Here is a 23299-nt window from a genome sequence, read left to right on the forward strand (position 1 = left end):
AGTTAGACAGGTGACCTTTCCATCTTGTTTTTAAAAGGGAGTTCTCTGCAGGTGTTCTGTAATTGCTTTTCACTGCGGACAAATTTTGCCAGCTTTGCTGTTGGCTTGGGAAAAGACACTTTCAAACTATTTTCAAAGCATGTAAGTTAAATCACACTTTATACTTTTACCTTGTCACGCATATCTTACAACTGTATGCAGTGTTCTCCCCAGATGATTTTTTCCAGCCGAGTGGTTATCAAGAAGTAGCCAAATAAGGGCCTTTGCAATAATTACATTTTTGAAATCCTAACCTTGCATTGATTTAACCTCAAGATTAACATTTTACATTAATTCTTCTCTACTTCTTAAAGGCCCAGTCATTTACAGCTTTTTCAAAATCAAAGTCTACGTGATCTGGTTCCTCTAGTGAAATCAGCATCATATTTTTTAGTGTGCTTTGCTTTATGCGATTCCTTAAACAAGTTTTAATTTGTTTTAGAGTAGAAAATCTTCTATCATATACAGTTGTGCCTACAGATATGGTCAGTACAATAACTGCTAGTTTTGTTAAGTTTGAGCTCAGTTCTTCAAACTACTCCCTTTTTGTCACAGTATATGTATGTGTGTTCATACATACACACATAATTCATTGCTTTTTGGAGTTTGAGTGGAAGAGTTTCAATAGTTTTCTTAGGGTTTAGTTGGTGTGTAAGGAACCATAATTATACATGTTAAGGGAGTGCAGTACCACATCCTTGGGTATATGGTGTTTATAACAGCCAAGAGATTACATACAGTCCAAAGGTTTTGGGCAGCTGGCATCAGCCAGTTTTATTCAGTAAGAAAACTCGAAAATAAACACCTTGCTTTCCTGCTCTAACTAAACGCTGGTCACTCCTGACTAACAATCGAATACAAAACAATACGTTTCAGCACTGTAACTTAGATGCAGATATCAGCCTTGCAGCCTTTTACTAGCACCACTCAGCTGCAACTCCTGATTACCAGCAGAATCATCACTGGTAACTTGGAAGACCTAGTTCATGGGCCTTCTGAATGGAGCCTGCCCTCTCTCTCCATCCATAAACCACCTATAGCCCTTCAGCAGCTCTAATCCAGTGACTTTGCCACAATATCTATCTCCTAATATTGTGTAGGTCCTCCTCGTGCTGTCAAAACAGCTCTGGTCCATTCAGACATGGACTCCGCAAGACCTCTGAGGGTGTCCTGTGGTATCTGACACCAAGACATTAGCAGCAGATCCTTTAGATCCTGTAAGTTTTCGAGCTGTTGCCTCCATGGCTGGACTTTTTTTCCAGCACATCCCCAGATGCTTGATTGGAATCTAGGTAATTGAGGCCAAGACAACATCTTGAAATCTTTGTCATGTTCCTCAAACCATTCCTTAACAATTTTTGCAATGTCACTGGGTGCATTATTTTGCTGAAAGAGACCACTGCCATCAGGGAATACCGTTGCCATGAAGGAGTGTACTTGGTCTTCAACAATGCTTAGGTTGGTGGTATGTGTCAAAGGAACATTCACATGAATGACAGGACTCAAGATTTCCCAGCAGAACATTGCCCAGAGCATCACACTGCCACCTCTGACCTGCCTCCTTCCCATAGTGCATCCTGGTGCCATCTCTTCCCCACGTAAACAAGGCAGACACACCCAGCGATCCACATGATGTGAAATAAAAACATGGTTCAGTTTTGGCGCTCACAAGCCCATTGTAGGCCCTTTTGTCAGTGGACAGGGGTCAGCATATGTAGTCTGACTAGTCTCCGGCTACGTAGTTCCATGCATACAAAGCTGCAACATACTGTGTGTTCTGACACCTTTCTATCATAGCCAGCATTAACTTTTTCAGCAATTTGTACTACAGTAGCTCTTCTGTGGGACTGAACCAGGTGGAATAGCCTTTGCTCCCTACTCGCATCAATGAGTCTTGGATGCTCATGAGCCTGTCACTGGTTCACCGGTTGTCCTATCTTGGACCACTTACAGTAGGTACTAACCACTGCATACCGGGAACACCTCACAAGACCTGCCATTTTGGAGATGCTCAGTCCAAGTCAGCTTGCCATCACAATTTGGCCCATGTTAAAGTCCATCAGATCATTACTCTTGCCAATTTTTCCTGCTTTCAACACATCAACAACTGACTGTTCACTTGCTGCCTAATATTTCCCCATTGACAGGTGCCATGGTAGCAAGCTAATCAGTTTTTTATTTATTTCACTTGTCAGTGTTCTTAATGTTGTCTGATCTATGTATATGGACATCTAGTGTCCTCTTAATTTTTATAAAATGTTTAATGAACGTGTTTTATTAAGACAATTATCTTCATTATACTATTAAATATATAAGTTTTGGATACTATTAAAGGGTGTTAAAGATAATTATATTTAAATTAAGATCTTCATCATATACTTGTTCATTATATTGGGCCTATTGCTCATTTAATTCTATCATTTCCACCCCTGGTTGGGGGTTTTAGTAGTAAAAGTCCCACCAGAGACAATAAGGAGCAGCCATTGTTGGATATGCTTTCTTCTTTAGAGGGTAGCACCTCCCTCTTGGTGGGGTTCTTTTACCTGTCCCTTGCCTCTGCTGTGCCTTTTCACTCCTCTGCATGTGGGAAAAGTTTTTCACTAAGGGTTGATTGTACGGTATTGTGACTGTGCTTTTATGCTGTTTCATCACGGTTTGCTGTCACTGTGCTCTCTATTGTGTTATCTCTTAAATACTGACTTTTCCACCTTTTCCGATTTTACATTGAGTACTGATCTCTTTACCACAATTGTGTCCCTGTTTTTTTTTTCTTCTCTCTTCCGTCTGAGGATCGGGGTCTCCATACGTCTGGGGATATGGGGGGGGGGGGGGGGGGTGTCAAGTAGCTGTTCAGTCCATTGTGGAGCTTAAAAGGATGCAACGTGTCCTGTGGCAGTAAGTCACATTTGTTCTTCTTACTCTTCCCATAGGGGCTCCCGTCTCGGGGTGATGTTTATTAGCATAAACCCTCTTTCGGCAGTGAAGGAACCTCCATGGATGCGTAACCTGGTATCTTTGGTTCAGCGCTTGGTTAAGGTGGCTTCCTCCCTGGAGAAGCTGCTGGAGACTTTGTCATCCAACAAACCCTGTAAGCATCAGGCTCACCCCAGGTCTATTTGTTAGGAGATTCCAAATCAGAATACTCCTCTCAGGAAGGTGTGAGCCAAAGAGACTCTGATTATGAAAATCTGACTGTATAATAGGAAGATACCTTGAGTAGACAGGAAATTGAGGCTCTATTGTTAGCTATCAGGCAGACCCTTGATATTCAGGATGCGAAACAGCGATTCCAGATGTTTCCCTATGCAAAGGGAAAAAGAAACAAGCCCTTCCTTCCTTCCTTCCTAGCCTGGTTCACCTACCCCTTCTCTCAAGCAGACATATCAAAATGGGAGATTCTGCCAACAGTGGATGCCCCCATTGCCCATCTGGCTAAATCCACTACTATCCCTATTTAGAGTGCTGCTTCCTTAAAAGACCTGGGCAGAGAATGCGAGAGGATTTTAAAATCCATTTATGTTGCAGCTGGTTCCTTTCTCAGGCACAATATGACAGCCGCCTAATTGATCAAAGTGGTGAAAAAATGTGCTGGCACACTCAGTGAGGGCATTCTTTCTGGGATGCCTAGATCGGCGTTGATATACTCTATAGCTGCCTCCCAGGACGTGAGCCAGAGAGTCTAAGAAGACTTTGGAGGCTTTATTTTTTGAGGGGTTTGTCCTTTTTGGTCCAAAACCGGTCAACATTTCTCAGGTCACAGGAGAATAGAGCTAACTTCTTCCTGTTAATGCCCCACAGACATGTGGTCGGAGATTCTGGTCCTTTTGCTACCAGGGGCCACACGTTTGTCCTACGTGAGGCACCTCAATGGGTAGGCAGGCTTAAACAGGGAGATGGATCCAAGCTGACTATCTACATGACTCCCTGCCTCCCCTACCCAGAAGCTCCATCGTGGGGCTCCATCTCCTGTTCTTTCTGGGCCAGTGGTTCCGTTCTTCTCCAGACACCTGGGTAAGGGGCATATTGGAAAGAGGTTACACCCTGGACCTCTTGGACACCTCCACAGCATTTCTTTTACACTTTTCCAAGAGGCAGGGCCAAGCCCCTGTTGTCATCTGGGTGATTATTCCAGTCCCAAAGGAGCATAAAGGTTTGGCTTACTATTCAAACATCTTTCTTATGCAAAAGATGGAATTGTTCTTCCGGGCACATCCTGAACCTGACGTCCCTAATCTTGAACTTGTGGGTGACAAAATTCAGGATGGAGTCAGTCCGTTTTGTGATCAGTGCAATGTAACGAGACAAGTTTTTCACTTCCTTAGATGCCAAGGATGAGTATCTTCACATCCCAATATGGTTTGCAAGTTTAGTTCACTTACGAACAAATAAGTTTTTTTTTTGTTTTTTTTAAATTTTTATATAATCTTGATTAGTACATCAAATTAGGATGTGTCGGTTTGTTTGAAATAGAGAGGTCTTGTTGTAATTAATTTTTCTTGACTCTCTAAAGCTGAAGACTGTGGGCTTTCCACTTTTTGAACCACTGCCATTACCCATGTATAGCAGGCCAATTTCTGCAATTCCCAGACACTGTGGCGGTATACCTCAATGAGTGTGGGGATTCAAGGTTTATGTACTCCACACTTCTTATTTGGGGTTAAGTACATGTAGAAATATTGATTTATTCCAGAAGTTAATTTATTAAACAAGTTACATGTATTAAGTTACATCGCCATAATTAATTTTTGCATACCATAATGGAACACTATCAAAATGAGCGGCTTGAAACACCTAGGTAATTCTGGTTACTATAGCACCAATGAAATACAGGTTTTCAAAAGGTGGTTCTTGCCTTTTTGAGAAACACCCCTTAATTCATAAAATTTGTCATTTCTCTAACAATCTCTAAAATTGGTATGTAGCTAGTTGTTGGGTTTTTTTTTGTACTTAAAAATCAGAAAATGTTACCCTGAACTATGTTAATTGTGTGTTTTGTTTTTTTTCTACCTGCAGAATAAGAGGCTAGGCTCTCTGAATAAGTTCAAGGCAAAATCCCGCTCAATCCTCCTTGCTACCGATGTTGCAAGTCGAGGGCTTGATATTCCACATGTGGATGTTGTTATAAACTTTGACATCCCAACACATTCTAAGGTGAGTGGTTGTCTCATATCTAGCTCATATGTATTGAGGAAAGCTTTGTTAAGCCTTATGTTGATCTACTTATAGGGGTTGAAAAACTCTTTGCTGAAATAGTAGAATTTGCAGTTGACGAGGAGACACTGAAACAATCGGAGTTCATGGTAGAAGAAGGTGACTCACGATTGGATGTGATTGCCTCACATCTATTTATGTGATACTCTCTTTGGCATTGCTGCTTCCATCTCCACATCAATGCCATTAAATAACACAATTGAGTGAGGATAATTCACCTTTTAATTAAAAATATTTATGAATAAGGAACTTTTACTAGTCCTATGTAGGCTCCAAATAGCGTTCTTTATGTCCATTAATAACCATTACTAGAAAACAAGAAATATTTGCATATTCCAGTAGTAATAGAGATGCTGTCATGCTTCAGTCTACTTTTTCAGAAGTTTTTCCTGCACGCAAAGTAGATGAGTTTGTTTTTTTTTTTTTTTGTATTTTTGTGTGTACAGTGCTAGTTTTTATGTTCAGTCCACCCCTCTCACACTTTCTCTCACTCTGTCAGGATTACATACACAGAGTGGGGCGAACAGCTCGTGCTGGAAGGTCAGGAAAAGCAATCACTTTCGTGACACAGTAAGTTTGTGTTATCTATTTTTCTACAGTCTGAAATTTACATTTATTTTCTTCATGCCTTTAGCTGGATACTTGTACTGCTCACAGAGGTTGTCCACTTTTTTCTACATTCTGTAAAAAATAGTATTTCATTGTTCAATTCATATAACCGTTTTTGCAGACTTCATAACTCATTTAAACAATGGAATTCAGCTGCTTGGCTGTACACCTTTTTCACTTCAAAGACGTGGGCATGGCTTGACAGAGTTTTGAGTAGTCAACACAGCTCCTATTCTCCTGTTGCCAATCTGTGCATTAATCTTTTTACCGGTGTTGAATAGCCTTCTACCTGGTCAATAACTTGCCTAAAGTGATTGGGCCACAAATCTATCCAGGTCCGAGACCTTAACGCCTCTTCCAGCCATGGCCCCCAGATCTCCAGCATGGACACGAGAAGCAGGGGAACACTCTGTCACACTTCCTGACCTAAAACACCGGGAGTCTAAACTTCTCCTCTGTTGTTGAGAGTAACTTTATTTGCTGTCATATTGCTCTGCTATCCTGACTTTATGCCACTATACACGGGCAGTAGTTAGAAAAGACCTTTTTTTCAGCGTGGGCTTTTATTTACTGGACTGTTTGTTTTATCGATTTTTATCTAAAATTTGGGTGCTGCCTTATATATCCGTACAGCATATGCCACATCATAAGGGGAAATGGAAGCCGAGTTGCGGCTGGGCTGGAAAAATATTTGCATACATCGGCCACTAACATGGCCACTGAAGTCTCTTGGTTCTCGCTATATCCATCTGTAGATCCTAGAATTGGTGAGGCACAGACCTTTAATCCCCCGGGGCCTTCAGAGAATGAGAGAGTGTGTTGGAGAAGGGAAACACAGAAGCTCACCTTGGAGATACAGAAGAGTAGTGTCCAGCCCCCCTACTCTGTTATTTCCAACCTTTTGTTGTTTGTTTGGGGGGTGGGGGGGGGGGGGGGGTGTCGTGTTTTGGGTTTTTTCCCAAGCTCTCTCCCTTATTCTTCATTGGAGCTCTCTGATCCCTACAGTCTGTCTAACCCGGACTGTCTTGGTTGGTGTTACCATAATTATAGATTGGTAGTTTGGCGGACCAAAGAGTGTCACATGGATTTTTACGGACAAAGTGTACAAGTATAATGTTTTCAAAATAATTGACTTGTATTGTCTGCTTTTCAAACAGTTTGACTCATAATAAATAAGCTGAGTGGTTTGATACCTTCAGAATCTTTCTGATAAAATAGTTTATTATTAGAAGTATTTGAACACTGTTATAATTACATTTTTTTTGATTCTTTTAAGGTATGATGTAGAACTGTTTCAGAGGATTGAACACTTGATTGGTAAAAAGCTTCCAGCCTTTCCTGTACAAGAGGAGGAAGTAATGATGCTGAATGAAAGAGTAGCTGAGGCGCAGAGATTTGCCCGAATTGTAAGTTTTTCCTTTTGCCATTTACAAAATTGTTAATAATATTTTGCTGTGTATTGTCATTTTACGTTATGGTATATTTTTCTTACTCTTGTAAAACTGTTGCAGCAGTTTTAAACCTTTTGATGCTTATGACACACACAGAAATTATGTTGGCATTGAGACACACTGAAATTAAAATGAGAACATGAGTTCGGGTAAGAAGTACCATGTTCTGGTGACCTATGCACAAAGCAGGACCCTGTAACTACCTTACTTATCCACTCTGCTCTGAGTAAACTGTTCATCTGATGTTATCCTCTCAAAGGTCCACTTTCACTTGCTTTTAGTTCATGATGTAAATCGCCAGTTTCATTGACATTGTAGATAGCTTTCTCTTTCAACACACTGCAGGAGCCAATCTGCGTTCACTGAAACTGAACTCCAGTTGGAGTTTACGTTTGTTCAAGGAAAAGTAAACCGCACAACTAATAGCAATGTTGGTTGCTTGTGATTGACAGCGGCCTGTAGGAATTGAGTGCTCAGGGCATCAACGGAATACAATATTGTGTCCCTTTTTATTTAATTTCTAGCTCGTTTTAAGCAATTTTACTAGCTACATTACTATGTGTGTACAGTTATGCGTAGAAACGTAGCTGTCTAAACTATTGAAATGTTTTTACCAGTTAGAAGAAACGTATGCTTATCTTTAATTTATGCTTGCCTGATATTCATGGTGTTCACTCTCAGTATACCATTTATATAGTGAGTATCACAGATGGAACTGTTGATTGTATGTGAGGCTGCTGTACAGTTGTGCATGCTTCTAAAATCGGACAAGTATTGCCGCTAGATTCTGTGCTTTTTGTTTTTTGATTTTTGAATATTCGATGGTAAACTTTTACATTTTGTAAAAAAAAATAAAGGCAGATAGTTTGCATTAAAATGGACATCAACACAATATTGGAATTCTCTTCGGTGCTTTCTTTAACAGGAAAAAAAAAGACATGATTTTTGGACAGTACTATTGTGTTTTTTGGCCTGTAATCTACATAAATGCTTCTCAAAATATAGCCGTTTAGACACTGTAGAACGCAAATGAGAAACATAGAAAGTGTTCCACAACTGTATTAATCGGTCTGTTGATTAATTCTGAGGGCAACTTGCCTTTTACAATGTGACAAGGTGAGCAGCACCTGCTTTGCAAAAGGAGAAAGTTATTGTGTTTATGTCCCTATGATGCAATCTGCAGCTGTTACACACAGCAATAACAATGCCCGTAAAAGGCGCAACCGCACAAAACCCATGTTCTCTCCAGTCTTAATTGGTAAAGGCACAATTGCTGCTATAGTAGGGATTTGCAACCGTAGCAGAGTGTTATCTGTCCGTAGCCACAATCCGCTGCTTTTAGCTGGCTGTTGTGGTAGTGCTTTACAGGAACTGGGTCCATAGATGGTGGATGCAGCTGGGTCTGTGAATTGTGGATGAGGGGGTGTGGTGGTAGTATGCTTGTACAGGAGAGACGTGCTGGGAGGTGTAAAACGCACATCTAAATTGTGGAATGAGCACTTGATTTGCATCACCACCACCATTTATTTAGCACCAGTAATTCTGCATCACTGTACAGAGAACTCACTCACGTCAGTCCCTGTCCCATTGGGGCTTGCAGTCTAAATTGCCTAACACGCACACACACAGACTAGGGTCAAGTAGTTAGCAGCCAGTTAACCTACCAGTAGTGTGGGAGGAAACCCACGCAAACACGGGGAGAACATACAAACTCCACACAGATAAGGCCATGGTTGGGAATTGAACTCATGACCCCAGTGCTGTAAGGCAGAAGTGCCAACCACTTAGCCGCTGTGCTGCCCACAGCATAAGAGTATAGCATAAAAAAGTTTAGCAAATAAAATAAGACTCGTAGATTATCTGCTATATATATAGTGCACTGAAAATAGAATTTGTGGATTGTTGGAAGTAAGGAGTGAAGAGGATAATGGATGTGTATTGGCACTTTACCATATAACTGAAGCAAATAATCCCTATTATAGCAATGTTAGTAGTGCTATAGGATAGATTGGAGTAAAATAAAAGCAAGCAATTGTAATTATTATATTTGTGATAAGATGTCTAGTATTGTGGTATCTATATTGGCATTAGAGTAATAGTAGTAGTAATTGAATGGGTGGGGGGATTAAACAAAATAGAAACAAATGCCATGGTTGACTATCTTTCTGTCTGTCTCCATCTCTCTCTCTGGAAAGTTTCAGTTTTGAAAGGGAATCCCCTTCCCATCACTTTTTGTTAAGTTTCAGTTCCTGTATAGGAGAGTTATCCTACTGCCTCAGTTTTGTTCACGTTTTTTAACCTAGCATGGTTTCTTGTGTAAATTATGTATGCGGTACAACATTAATCGAACGTCAACTTCATTATCTTTGTTTTGTCTCCACTATGAATCAGAGTACCATGCTGATTTTTTTTTTGTGGTAGTAATGTATATCTTTGTTACGCACCTGAAAAAAAATTGGATATCTACTGTTTGTTTAAGCTAGCATTTTTTAGTTCCGTTCCTCAAGCTTGCATTTTATGCTGTACCTTGAAACGTAAGGCAGATCAAAGTAATTTGGTTGGGATTCAGGAGGAATAGTTACCTTAGGGGTCCAAATTTTGTGGCGATTCCTTAATAAATACCTGTGATACTTCAAATAAACGTGGATAAATAAGCTGCAATTAGTAAATGGTTTAATACATTGAAGAAAAAAAAATATTTTGGAAACTTATGGTCAGACAGTCAAGATATTTGGCAGAAATAGTTTTTTGGACATCCTCTCAACTAAAAATAAAATTCATTAAAATCTGAGATGGTTGAACTGATTTGGAATGACCCTATTTTCAGTTTTTGGGGAAAAATGCGTTCAAGGTTGTTTTGATAATATACAATTTGTCTAACAATCTTCTAAGTCTTAGGAATATGTATGTGACAGGGAGACCTCCATTGCTATCTGGAGAGGGAGACATTTTCATCATCTGCATAGACCGGGTTGGGTGGCAGGCCTCGACTGGCAATCTGACAGCGCAGGCATTTTCAAAGAGAGGTCCCACTATAGCATTTCTTACTCATGGAGGTGATGGCAGATCCAGTCAGTTGATTTAAAAATTGATTAGATGCCTTTTCAAGAAAAGTATTAGTAAATAGCATAATTGAGGTGGTTGACACAAGGAATTGGTCTGGCTTCCTCTAAATAGTCAGGAAATAAATATTGGACCCTACCCCATCATTCCAGGGAGATTAAATTGGTGGCTCCTTGTGGGTTTTTATATTGCTTTTATCTAAATTAACATTGTTTTGATAGTTGTCTCTGGTCTATTCTCAATTTGTAACCATGTAGTTAGTGACATTGACGGAATCGGTTTAGCTAAGCACATGTCCCATGTGTACTCGCATACACCTCTACTAGATCAGGCTAGGTCCAGCAGTGCATATCTCCTCCCTTTGCTGTCTGTGTTCAGTGAACCCATCCCTTCCTTGTTTCCTGAATATACTGCATTCGTCTAAAGGGACGGAGTGCTTGGCTAAGATGCACATTAATGAAGTGTCGTCTTGACTAGCAGTTGCGCTTGTTTAATGGTGTACAATCCCTTTTACATGGGCAGTCATGAGTTTTTATTCAAGGAGATTGAAATACATGCATGAAACGTCACTGTAATGTTTAGTCTGTGTGTATAGTGGAGCACATGAATGAGTCCTATTGATGACAAAATTCCACATTTAAAATCCGATTCTATAGATTTGAATATGACTTGGAAATAATGATTGATTATTCATTAAAATCACCAATAATGTAAATGGAACACTTAGAGGAAGGAAATATATATAGAACACATGGTACTTTTTCTCATTCTAAAATCCCTATGTTTGTCATTCAAGGAATTAAGAGAACACGGAGAAAAGAAGAAAAAGCGTCCCCGAGAAGAAGCAGCAGATGATGCAGAGGGCTCTTCTGGAGTGAGAAAAAAAGTGACAGGAGGAAAGTTCAAAAAGAAGATCCACTGATAATTTAAAGACACTTAAATGTATGGCGTGACTATTCTTCCTGTATTTAGTCGCGGATGTGAATAGTCAGAACAGCCTTACCATTCAACATCTGCCTAGAATGAAGAATTTTTCGGAGAACTTTATAATGGGACCGCATCGATCTAAATTCAAAGACTTCTGTTTTGGCTTGAAGACTGAAAATTAGGCGCAGAATACTTGAACTCTGCTGTGCCTAAAGAAAATACCCATAGAAAACTGTTACTGCTGTACATCCAATTGCAGTAATAAAGTAGAGGGTTCTATGTTTGAAATTCCAATAAAACACAGTTCCCAAAGTTGCTGTTTAAAAAAAAATAAAAAAAAAAACCTCAACATATTTAAAAGATGTATTCCAAAAAATTTACAGTCTTGATTTGCAAGTTTATAAATTCGACAAAAGTGGGTGTGGCTTGTCACTAATTGTATTTTAATAAAAAAGTGAAAATATTAGCACATCTAATGAACATAGCACTCTTAATACTCACACCTGTTGATATAAGCACAGCAATGCCGCCATTGTACAAGAGGACATGGTTCCCAATCCCCAAAACAAACTCTCAAAGGAAAAAAGGTTTATAGACATAAGTCGCAAATCCTCCTATCCTTGTGAAATGGTTCAGGGATAACCCTATAAATATCCACAATATACAACAATATTATCTATAATCAATAAGATATGGCAAATACAAAGTCGCAAAAGAATAATAAAAGAAAATAAAAAATTAATCACTTGTTCTGCCTATAGACTACAACCGTAACAGATTTTTAAGGAAATAAAGGGATATTTACCAACAGGGGAGTTCATATAACAATGGCTAGTAATGCAGTTGATGTCCAGCTGCTTATCTTCAATTATACCATGTCCTTAGTTCATAAGTCAATGCCAGCAAAAAAGGAAAAGGTAGGCCAAAAAAACTCATGCAGAAAAGAACATATTGTTATGCCTGTTACAGTATATTATAATCTGGTGTATAATTCTGTAGTGCAGCTGAACTCCCTGTATCCGGATTAGTGTGAATCACACTCCATTCGGAAAGCCTCTTGAGTGCACAATCACACACTCCCTTCCAGGATGTGTGCAGCTACGGCTCCCTCACTTGTCCGATAATGGACTTCATGATAGTGATACTCTGAACAGCTCCTTATAATGGAGATGCAGGAAATAAATGAAGGAGGAAGGGGTGAAAATTTCCCTGGAGATGCCAATCATTCTTATAATTCACAATTCATATCTGTCATGTATAATAAGAAAACAGTGATACCAAACTTTTCATAACCTATGAAAACAGAACTTATTAATGACAATATATGCTTGTTTGCATAGTAATGTGGGAATAATTGATATTCTATTTAACATATACACCAATCAGCTACCACGTTAAAACCACTTGCCTAATATTGTGTAGGTCCTCTTCGTGCCACCAACACAAATCTGACCCATCGAGGCATGGACGGACTCCTGACCTCTGAAGGTGACCTGCAGTATGTGGCACCAAGACATTAGCAGCAGATCCTTTAAGTCCTGTCTGTTGCAAAGTGGGGCCTACATGGCTCAAACTTGTTTTTCCAGCACATCCCACAGATGCTTGATCGGATTGAAATCTAGGTAATTGAGGCCAAGACAACACCTTGAAATCTTTGTCATGTTCCTCAAACCATTCCTTAACAATTTTTGCAATGTGGTTGGGTGCGTTATGTGCTGAAAGAGACCACTGCCATCAGGGAATACCGTTGCCATGAAGGGGTGTACTTGGTCTGCAACAATACTTAGGTAGGTTGTACGTGTCAAACTAACATCCACATGAATGCCAGGACCCAAGGTTGCCATACAGAATATTGCCCGGAGCATCACATTACCTTCGCCGTCTTACCTTCTTTCCATAGTGCATCCCTGTGTCATCTTTCCGAGGTAGATGACGAACATGTGCCCAGCCATCCACATGATGCAAAACAAAACTTGATTCACCAGGCCACATTCTTTAATTGGTCCAATTCTCATTTGCCCACAATAGGTGCTTTCGGCTGTGGACAAGGGTCAGCGTGGGCAATCTGAATGGTCTGCAGCAACGCAGCAAGCCGCGATGCACTGTGTTCTGACACCTTTCTATGATAGCCAGCATTAAATTTTTCAGCAATTTGGTTCAATCCCACAGAAGAACTACTGTAGCACAAACGGGCTAATTCATCCTGTCACTGATTTGTCCTACGTGTGACCACGTTTGGTAGGTACTAACAACTGCATACCGGGAACACTCCACAATGCCTCTGCTCTGACCCTTGTCAAAGCCTCTCAGATCCTTATGCTTGTCTATTTTTCCAGCTTTCAACACACTAACTTCAAGAACTGACTGTTTTCTTGCTGTCTATTTACTTTACTTGTCAGTTGTTGTAATGTTGTGGCTGATCGGTGTATAGATTTAATAAACACATATTACAACTTTTTTATGAGACTGTTGTAGATTAATCAAAGAAAAGTGGGGGTGTTGCCCATAACAACCAATCGGGGTCTGGAGATAATTTTCTAAAATGTACTAGATAAATGATGGCTACAAGCTGGTTGCTATGGGTAACACCTACACTTTACCGTTATAGAAGGGTTGATAAATCTACTCCTATATGTTTATTGATATGTGATTACCACCCCCCCCCCCCCCCCCACCACAGCCCCTGCTTGATTATTGTACAAACATGCTGGAGGACTTTTCATAAATACATACTAAAGCTTTCATATGTTTTGAAAAGGTCATTGTGACTTGATGAGTTCTCACCCTGTCTTTCTCAAGATAGCTTATTTGTTAATTTAATGCTTGTCTTAGGATTCCCTTTTAGCCACAGTAACCTGCTTCTACTGACTACTTCTACAGCTAGTGCAGTTGGCACTCAGTCGTGAGTGTCTGGTGGCTGAGTACCACCAGTGGGAGAGTAGTCTCTGCCACAAGTCTTGTTCATCGATACCTGTAACAGCTTAATTCTGGGCACTTGGCATTGCTTCTACATTATTTTTTGATGAAACTGGCTGTTTGCCTTGTAAGTTAAGTAAGCTTTCAGGAGTAGAATGTTGACACATGGTGCTGGGTTCAACACCAGACAATTGGAGGACAGATTCAAGTTTAGCTCTTTTCTGTAGGTATCATGAATACAGCAGGCAGTAGGCGGCACGCAGGATCTTGAAGCCAGAATTCTACTTATTGATCTTGCATTTGTTTTTTTTAGATCTCTTTTGCTACTTTGTATGTAATAAATTATGACTTGCCATCTCTGATTATAGATTTGTAAAAGTTAATTAACATATGAATTTAAAGCTACAGCTTGTTTGTATGTCAAATGGAGCCTGAAAAGAGGCAGCACAAAATAGCACCTGTGGCTCCAGTAAGAGGAGCAAGTGATAAGGTGATTTTTTATTTTTTTTTAATCCTTGGGAATAGCCCATGGAAAATCAAGACTGTTAAACACTGTGGAGGTGGGTGGTTGGAGGGGGGGGACCAAGCGGAAGCCACAATCACAAACATTACCGTTCCGATTGGTCTTCCCGCTCACGTTTTCCCTGTACAGAGACCCTTCAGTTATTTTAGCTAACAAAGGGTATGACTAAAAACACTTCTTTCATTCCATTCAGAGTAAACTGCTGCGCGGAGGTACGTTCAGACGCTGCTGCGTGCAAAACTTTTCAGCCCAAAGCGGCATTTTTTTTAATCAAATACGTTGAAACTGTAGAATCTGGTCGTGGTATGGACAGAGGACCAGGTTCCTGCCCGACAAAACTTTTCTGAGGCTGCCAAGGAAGCTCTCACCAATTTGCTATAGTCGGCTTTAATATCTTCTGAAACTTTTGCACCTTTCTACTGGCAGCTGGTCCACTCCTCTTGTTCAGACTCCTCCAGTTTGCCCAAATTTGAAGGGTGCTTCTCACAATTGCTGTTTTCAGATCTCTCCACAGGTGTTTTATGTGCTTTAGTACAAGATAGTCTTGTTTGACCCATTCCTGGTTGCTTTTATTAGTATGTTTGGGGTTATGATCATGCTGGAAGACCCATGACCTTCTATGGAGACCAAGCTTTCTGACATTGGGTTCAACATTGCATTCCAAAATGGCCTGCTGGTCTCCAGATTTTGATTCCATACACACATTCAAGGCACGCAGTGCCAGATGCAACTCACATGCTTACTAGAGAACCGCCTCCATGTTTCAGTGTTGAAAGCTTATTTATATTTTTATTTTTAGCCACAACTGTAAGTCATAACCAGTTGAGTATTTAATAACGATGACACAGTAGTTGATGACATTTTGATTGATAGAGATTACAAAGGACAGGATGAGATCAGCAGACAAAAATTTATCGTGTATCTGAAATATCTAAGGAATGTTCTTGAAACAAAATCTTATCTACACAATGTTAAAAAAAAGAAAAAAAGTGCATCACAAACTAAGATGAGCTCTTCCAATTCAATATCAGTCACCTGTTAAACGGCACATACTAGGAAGAGAGTCAACTTCTGTGTGGACTATGGACAGATTGGATTTTTGAGGCATGTTTTCAGACTTTTTGCTCTACAAATTTACAGTATGTTTGTTTTTTTTTTGCATTGTGAATTTTTCAATAGCACTCTTCTGAAAATTCATTGGTTTTAAGCTGTTATAGTGGAATAAAATTGGATTTATTCGGAAATCATATCCATTGTAAGTAGAGATGGGCGGGTTCCCCAAGAACCGAACCCACCCGAACTTTGCCTATCCGAGTACCGAACGTCGTCATATCTCGGGTTTCGGTTCTCGCGATACTTGAAAATGATAAATACCTGCCTCCACAGCAATCCGTCGTCATTTGACAGAGGGAGAGAGCAGGGTGTAGTCACAGGCTGATTAGAGCAGGGACAGACAATACAATTCTGATTCCAATTCTGATAACAATCGATAGAGAAGAGAGGAGGATAGAGGAGTCTTTTTTTTTTTTTTTTTCTTCAATATTTGGCACTACAAGTGCTTTTGGGGTGTCCCCCATTCTTTTGCATTAATATTTCTGGCTGTCAAAAGTCATATTTGTCAGCAGTATCTAAAACAATTTGTAGCACTACAAGTGCGTTGGGCTCATAATGGATTCTAAGCAGTCCACATATGAGCAGAATCAGAAACCAGGTCCTGTCACCAGTCCTGATGGTAGTGTTCCCAGTACGTCATCTGGGAAAGGCGATGTCAAACTACAGTCTTTTGAAATCAGTCAAAAAAACACACATCAAAAATTTTTTTACTGTGTTAAAGCGCAAAAGAAGTGTAACAGGAAAAGTTAAGTGCCGTAAAAAAAAAAAAATTGCAAACATGCCATTCTACACACGCAGTGACAAAGAAAGAATGAGGCCTTGGCCTGTCTCTATTAGTGGCAGATCAAAAAATGTTACTGAGCCTTTTTCTCGTACGGACACTCGTGACAAAGCAAAACCAAATAACTTTGGAGTCTAAAAGTGGTGCACAAGTACTGTTACGTGTGAAAGCCGAGCTGCAAGAAAACAGTAAGGCATAAGAGGATAATGTATGCTCTGAATCAGAGATGACACCAAACCCTGGGGAGAGTCCATCTACCAGTGGTATGTCTAATCGTGAGCATTCTGTTAGTGACACCCAGAAAGAAGGTTCCTTTCAGCAGTTCTACTGATGTGTGCCTTAACAGCCTGAGTGTAGTCGGTGATACACCAATTGAGGATGCCACTTTTGAATTAGAAGAGGATGAGGGGGAGGTTTGTGTAGGTGACGAGGGCACTAATAATGATGTTAATGATTATGATGCAGGCAGATACCATATTGCCTTTCTCAATTTCTATTTATATTCTAGATTCTAACGGCTGAATAATTTACTATTTTACTCCTAGTGGAGAAGGGGTCTGATGCAGACAGATACCAACTACCGTGGTCCATTTATTTTTATTTTCTAATTCCACAGTCTATGCAGGCTGCTTTTTTTTCTATTCAACTACAAGTGGAGGGTGTAATATACACCCAAAGATGATGGCTGCATTGCCAATAGGCAAAGATGAAGAGGAAGACAACCAGGTTTGTGTGGAGAATTAAGGATGGTTTACCAGGGATTAAACTGTTTTCTTCCTAATTTATTAGCTTTAGAATTACCTTACTTATCCAAGAAACAGGTGGAGCACTAAATTAGGTTATTTTATGCCCAAAAACATTGATTTTTAATCAAAATAACAAAACCAAAACACGAAGGTAATCCAGATCCAAAACCAAAACATTGGGGTCGTGAGCATCTCTAATTAGAAGCCATCTTAATTGCATTATGAGTGTAGCGATGAAGGAATAATGCATCAGCTTTGTTTTCCACTTTCTTACAAGTCTTTATCCCCACAGCTGACAGACATCCACCCCAGTTCTCCCAACATAATGTTTCAGATGTGAAAACATTTTTATTGGTAGTACACACTTAATTGATTGCTGGTTAATTATTTAATTGGTAGCACAATCACTTTAATTGATTATTCACAAGTACACCCTGGCCTGGAACATGTTTCATAATCTTTAGGTTAGGAAGAAATTGCCTTTGCACAAGTTGAAAATAGTAGAGATGAGCGGGCTCGGATATCTGAAATCCGAGCCCACCCGAACGTTGCCGATCCGAGCCGGATGTGAGACAGATCCGGGTATTCCCGCCAATTGCAAAACTGAAACCGAGGCTCTGAGTCATAATCCCGCTGTCGGATCTTGCGATACTCGTATTCTATAAATTCTCCGCTAGCCACCGCCATCTTCACTCGTGCATTGATCGGGGTAGAGGGAGGTTGTGTTAGGTGGTCCTCTGTCCTGCTATATCTCGTGCTGTGCTGTGCTGTGCTGTGCTGTGCTCTGCTCTGCTCAGTCCAGTGGTGCTGCTGGGTCCTGTGCTCTGTCCTTCTGAGTTCAGTGGTGCTGCTGGGTCCTGTGCTCTGTCCTTCTGAGTTAAGTGGTGCTGCTGGGTCCTGTGCTCTGTCCTTCTGAGTTCAGTGGTGCTGCTGGGTCCTGTGCTCTGTTCTGTTCAGTCCAGTGGTGCTGCTGGGTCCTGTGCTGTGTTCTGTTCAGTCCAGTGGTGCTGCTGGGTCCTGTGCTCTGTCCTTCTAAGGGCATTATTATTTCCCCATTATTCCCAAGTTATAATTTTTTTTTAAAAAAAGTTATAAAATAAATAAATAAAAAAAATAAATCCAAAAACAATCCTGCAGTATAAGTCCATTGGTACTGCAATATTACAAAGTTCACAGATTCTGCAGTATAAGTCCATTGGTACTGCTATATTACAAAGTTCACTGATTCTGCAGTTTAAGTCCAGTGGTACTGCTATATTACAAAGTTCACTGATTCTGCAGTATAAGTCCAGTGGTACTGCTATATTACAAAGTTCACTGATTCTGCAGTATAATTCCATTGGTACTGCTATATTACAAAGTTCACTGATTCAGCAGTATAATTCCAGTGGTACTGCTATATTACAAAGTTCACTGATTCAGCAGTATAAGTCCAGTGGTACTGCTATATTACAAAGTTCACTGATTCAGCAGTATAAGTCCAGTGGGTACTCTCCTGTGCCGCATATAATTTTTAAAGGCTTTGCCGAGTGTGTGTGGCTTAGGGGTACGCTCTCTTGTGCTACATATAATGGAAAACAAAAATTTGGAGGATAAAGTAGGGAAAGATCAAGACCCACTTCCTCCTAATGCTGAAGCTGCTGCCACTAGTCATGACATAGACGATGAAAGGCCATCAACGTCGTCTGGCAAGCCCGATGCCCAATCTCCTAGTACAGGGCATGTAAAATCAAAAAGCCCAAGTTCTCAAAAAGTAGCAAAAAGAGAAACTTAAAATCATCTGAGGAGAAACGTAAAGTTGGCAATTTGCCATTTACGACACTTAGTGGCAAGAAACGGCTTAGGCCCTGGCCCGTGTTCATGACTAGTGGTCCAGCTTCACCCAAGGATCTAACCCCTCCTCCTCTCCCCCCCTACAAAAAATTTAAGAGAATTATGCTGTCAGCAACAACAACAAAACAGCAAAGAACTCTGCCTTCTAAACAGATGACATCACAAATCCCCAAGGCGAGTCCAAGGGTGTTGGTGGTTGTGAAGCCTGACCTTCCCATCACTGTACGGGAAGAGGTGACTCCATCCAGCATTTGCAGCACACCCTCTGAATATGCTGGAAGGATCACCCACAGTCCAGTTACAGATTTGGCTAATGAAGGTGTGAATGTTGTACACCGGGAGGAGGCTATTGATGTAGCTGGCGCTGTGGAGGAACTTGATGATGAGGATGGTGATGTGGTTATTGTAAATGAGGCACCAGGGGGGGGAAACAGCTGATGTCCATGGGATGAAAAAGCCCATCGTCATGCCTGGTCAGAAGACCAAAAAATGCACCTCTTCGGTCTGGAGTTATTTTTATTCAAATCTGGACAACCAATGTATTGCCATATGTAGCTTATGTAAAGCTCAAATAAGCAGGGGTAAGGATCTTGCCCACCTAGGGACATCCTCCCTTATACGTCACCTGAATAACCTTCATAGTTCAGTGGTTAGTTCAGGAACTGGGCCTAGGACCGTCATCAGTACAGGGACACCTAAATCCCTTGGTCCTGTTGGATACACACCACCAACACCCTCCTCGTCAACTTCCTCCACGATCTCCATCAGATTTAGTACTGCAGGCCATGTCACCAGCCAGACTGAGTCCTCTTCTATACGGGATTCATCCGAGGAATCCTGCAGCGGTACGCCTACTACTGCCACTGCTGCTGTTGCTGCTGTTAGTCGGTCATCTTCCCAGAGGGGAAGTCGTAAGACCGCTACGTCTTTCACAAAACAATTGACCATCTAACAGTCGTTTGCCATGACCACAAAATACGATAGTAGTCACCCTATTGCAAAGCGTATAACTGCGGCTGTAACTGCTATGTTGGTGTTAGACCTGCGCCCGGTGTCCGCCATCAGTGGAGTGAGATTTAGAGGGTTGATGGAGGTATTGTGTCCCCGGTACCAAATCCCGTCAAGATTCCACTTCACTAGGCAGGCGATACCAAATATGTACAGAGAAGTACGATCAAGTGTCCTCAGTGCTCTTAAAAATGTGGTTGTACCCACTGTCCACTTAACCACGGACATGTGGACAAGTGGTTCTGGGCAAACGAAGGACTATATGACTGTGACAGCCCACCGGGTAGATGCATCCCCTTCTGCAGCAACAGCAGCAGCTGCATCAGTAGCAGCATCTACACAACGTCGTGCCAAGGCAGGGAACATTGTGTATTACAGGCTTTAATAAGAGGCACAACGCTGACAACCTATTAGAGAAAATGAGGGAAATTATTTTGCAGTGGCTTACCCCACTTAGACTGTCCTGGGGATTTGTGGTGTCAGACAACGCCAGTAACATTGTGCGGGCATTGCATATGGGCAATTTCCAGCACGTCCCATGTTTTGCCCACACCGTTAATTTGGTGGTGCAGCATTACCTCAAGAGTGACAGGGTTGTGCAGGAGATGCTTGCAAAATGCTTGGACACTTTGGGCATTCTGCCAGTGCCTACCGCAGGCTCGAGGCACATCAAAAGAGCCTGAACCTGCCCTGCCATCACCTCAAACAAGAGGTTGTGACACGCTGGAACTCCACCCTCTATATGCTGCAGAGGATGGAGGAGCAGCAAAAGGCCATTCAGGCTTACACCGCCACCTACGACATAGGCAAAGGAGTGGGGATGCGCCTGAGTCAAGCGCAGTGGAGACTGATTTCCGTGTTGTGCAAGGTACTCCAGCCATTTGAACTTGCCACACGAGAAGTCAGTTCCGACACTGCCAGCTTGAGTCAGGTGATTCCCCTGATCAGGCTGTTGCAGAAGCAGCTGGAGAAAGTGAGGGAGGAGCTGGTAAACCTTTGCGATTCCACCAAGCATGTAGCTCTTGTGGATGAAGCCCTTCGTACGCTTTGCCAGGATCCGAGGGTGGTCACTATTTTAAAGTCAGAGGAATACATTCTGGCCACCTTTCTCGATCCTCGGTTTAAAGCGTATATTTTGTCTCTACAGCGGTGCAAAGACCTTCTGGTCAGGAGATTGTCCTCTGAAGAGGACCGTGACATGCCAACAGCTCCACCCTCATTTTCTTCCACATCTATGGCTGCGAGGAAAAAGCTCAGTTTTCCTAAAAGAGCCGCTGGCGGGGATGCTGATAACATCTGGTCCGGACTGAAGGACCTGCCAACCATTGCAGACATGTCTACTGTTGCTGCATTGGATGCTGTCACAATAGAAAAAATAGTGGAGGATTATTTTGCTGACACCCTCCAAATAGACATGTCAGACAGTCCATATTGTTACTGGCAGGAAAAAAAGGCAGTTTGGAAGCCCCTGTACAAACTGGTTCTATTTTACCTGAGTTGTCCCCCCTCCAGTGTGTACTAGGAAAGAGTTTTTAGTGCAGCGGGGAACCTGGTCAGTGAGCGGCGAAGGAGGTTGCTTCCTCAGAACGTTGAAAAAATTATGTTCATAAAAATGAATTATCAATTCCTCAATCAAGTACAGCACTGCCCTCCAGATAGTACAGCGGGACCTGTGGTTGTGGAGTCCAGCGGTGACGAATTGATAATGTGTGAGGAGGAGGAAGTACACACTGTAGGGGGAGAGGAATCGGAGGTTGAGGATGAGGACGACATCTTGCCTCAGTAGAGCCTGTTTAGTTTGTACAGGGAGAGATGAATAGCTTTTTTGGTGTGGGGGCCCAAACAAACCAATCATTTCAGCCACAGTTGTTTGGTAGGCCCTGTCGCTGAAATGATTGGTTTGTTAAAGTGTGCATGTCCTATTTCAACAACATAAGGGTGGGTGGGAGGGCCCAAGGACAATTCCATCTTGCAACTCTTTTTATGCCATTATGTGACCATTCAACAGTCGTTTGCCATGAGCACAAAGTAAAACAAAATGAAAACAAATTCAACAAATTAAACCAAAAGTAAAATGCCCTGTCATAATCAAAAACAAGAGGTATTGATGTGTTAGAACTACTGTAGTGTTTATAAGTTATAAACACTACACTTAAAAGCTTGAGCCTTTAAATGAAAAAGTCACTCTTCATTGCACGAATATTTGCAACAGCGACAATTTTTTGGTTAACAAAGTCAACAAATAACACTTCGACCCTGTCTGTCTTTCACATACTTCATGGGATCTCAATGATGAATGCTCTGTACCATGGTCGTCTAAAACAAGAGTTATTGACGTGCTATAACTACTGTAGTTTTTATAAATTATAAACACTACACTTGAAAGTTGGAGGAGGTATTGTGGCCCCGGTACCAAATTGGGTACCGGGGCCACTCCACTATGCAGTCCAGATAGAGGCGTATCAGATATTAAACAACGTTGACTGTTGCTGCCAAATCATAAATTAATGAAAATGACCTGTCATCGTCAAAAACAAGAGGTATTGACACGCTCGAACTACACCTATATATGCTGCAGAGGATGTAGGAGCAGGCAGCTGTGCAGTGGAATTCAGACCATTTGAAGGCGGAGGTATTGTAGCCCCGGTACCAAATTGTGTACCGGGACCACTGCACTATGCAGTCCAGAAAGCTACCTCGGTGAAACGTTTTGGACTAAAAACAATATTGTGAGGTGTGAGGTGTTCAGAATAGACTGGGAATTAGTGGAAATGATTGTTATTGAATGTTATTGAGGTTAATAATAGCGTAGGAGTGAAAATAAACCCAAAAACTTGTTTTTAACACTTTTTAATTTTTTTTTTAAAATAAATCCGAATCCAAAACCTTAAATCCGAACCAAAACCTTTCGTCAGGTGTTTTGCGAAACAAATCCGAACCCAAAACCTCAAGCAAATCCGAATCCAAAACACAAAACACGAGACACCAAAAGTGGCCGGTGCACATCCCTAGAAAATAGATGACCCTATTAGATGAAAGACTACTTTCAAGCCCATATATAGTTAAATAAAAAAAATGT

General features: G+C 41.2%; 1 protein-coding gene across 1 annotated transcript in view; it reads left to right on the forward strand.

Annotated features, from left to right (window-relative positions):
* Nucleotides 1–11766, forward strand: part of DDX47 (DEAD-box helicase 47) — a 42488-nt gene extending 30722 nt beyond the window's left edge. The window contains exons 9-12 of the mRNA XM_075182908.1: nt 5053–5190; nt 5750–5820; nt 7136–7265; nt 11170–11766. Coding sequence (XP_075039009.1) covers nt 5053–5190; nt 5750–5820; nt 7136–7265; nt 11170–11295 — 465 coding nt within the window. The 3' untranslated portion in view covers nt 11296–11766. The remainder of the gene's footprint in view (nt 1–5052; nt 5191–5749; nt 5821–7135; nt 7266–11169) is intronic.
* Nucleotides 11767–23299: the final 11533 nt, after the last annotated feature.

This window comes from Mixophyes fleayi, chromosome 8 (assembly GCF_038048845.1).
Source record: "Mixophyes fleayi isolate aMixFle1 chromosome 8, aMixFle1.hap1, whole genome shotgun sequence".
Lineage (NCBI taxonomy): Eukaryota > Metazoa > Chordata > Amphibia > Anura > Limnodynastidae > Mixophyes > Mixophyes fleayi.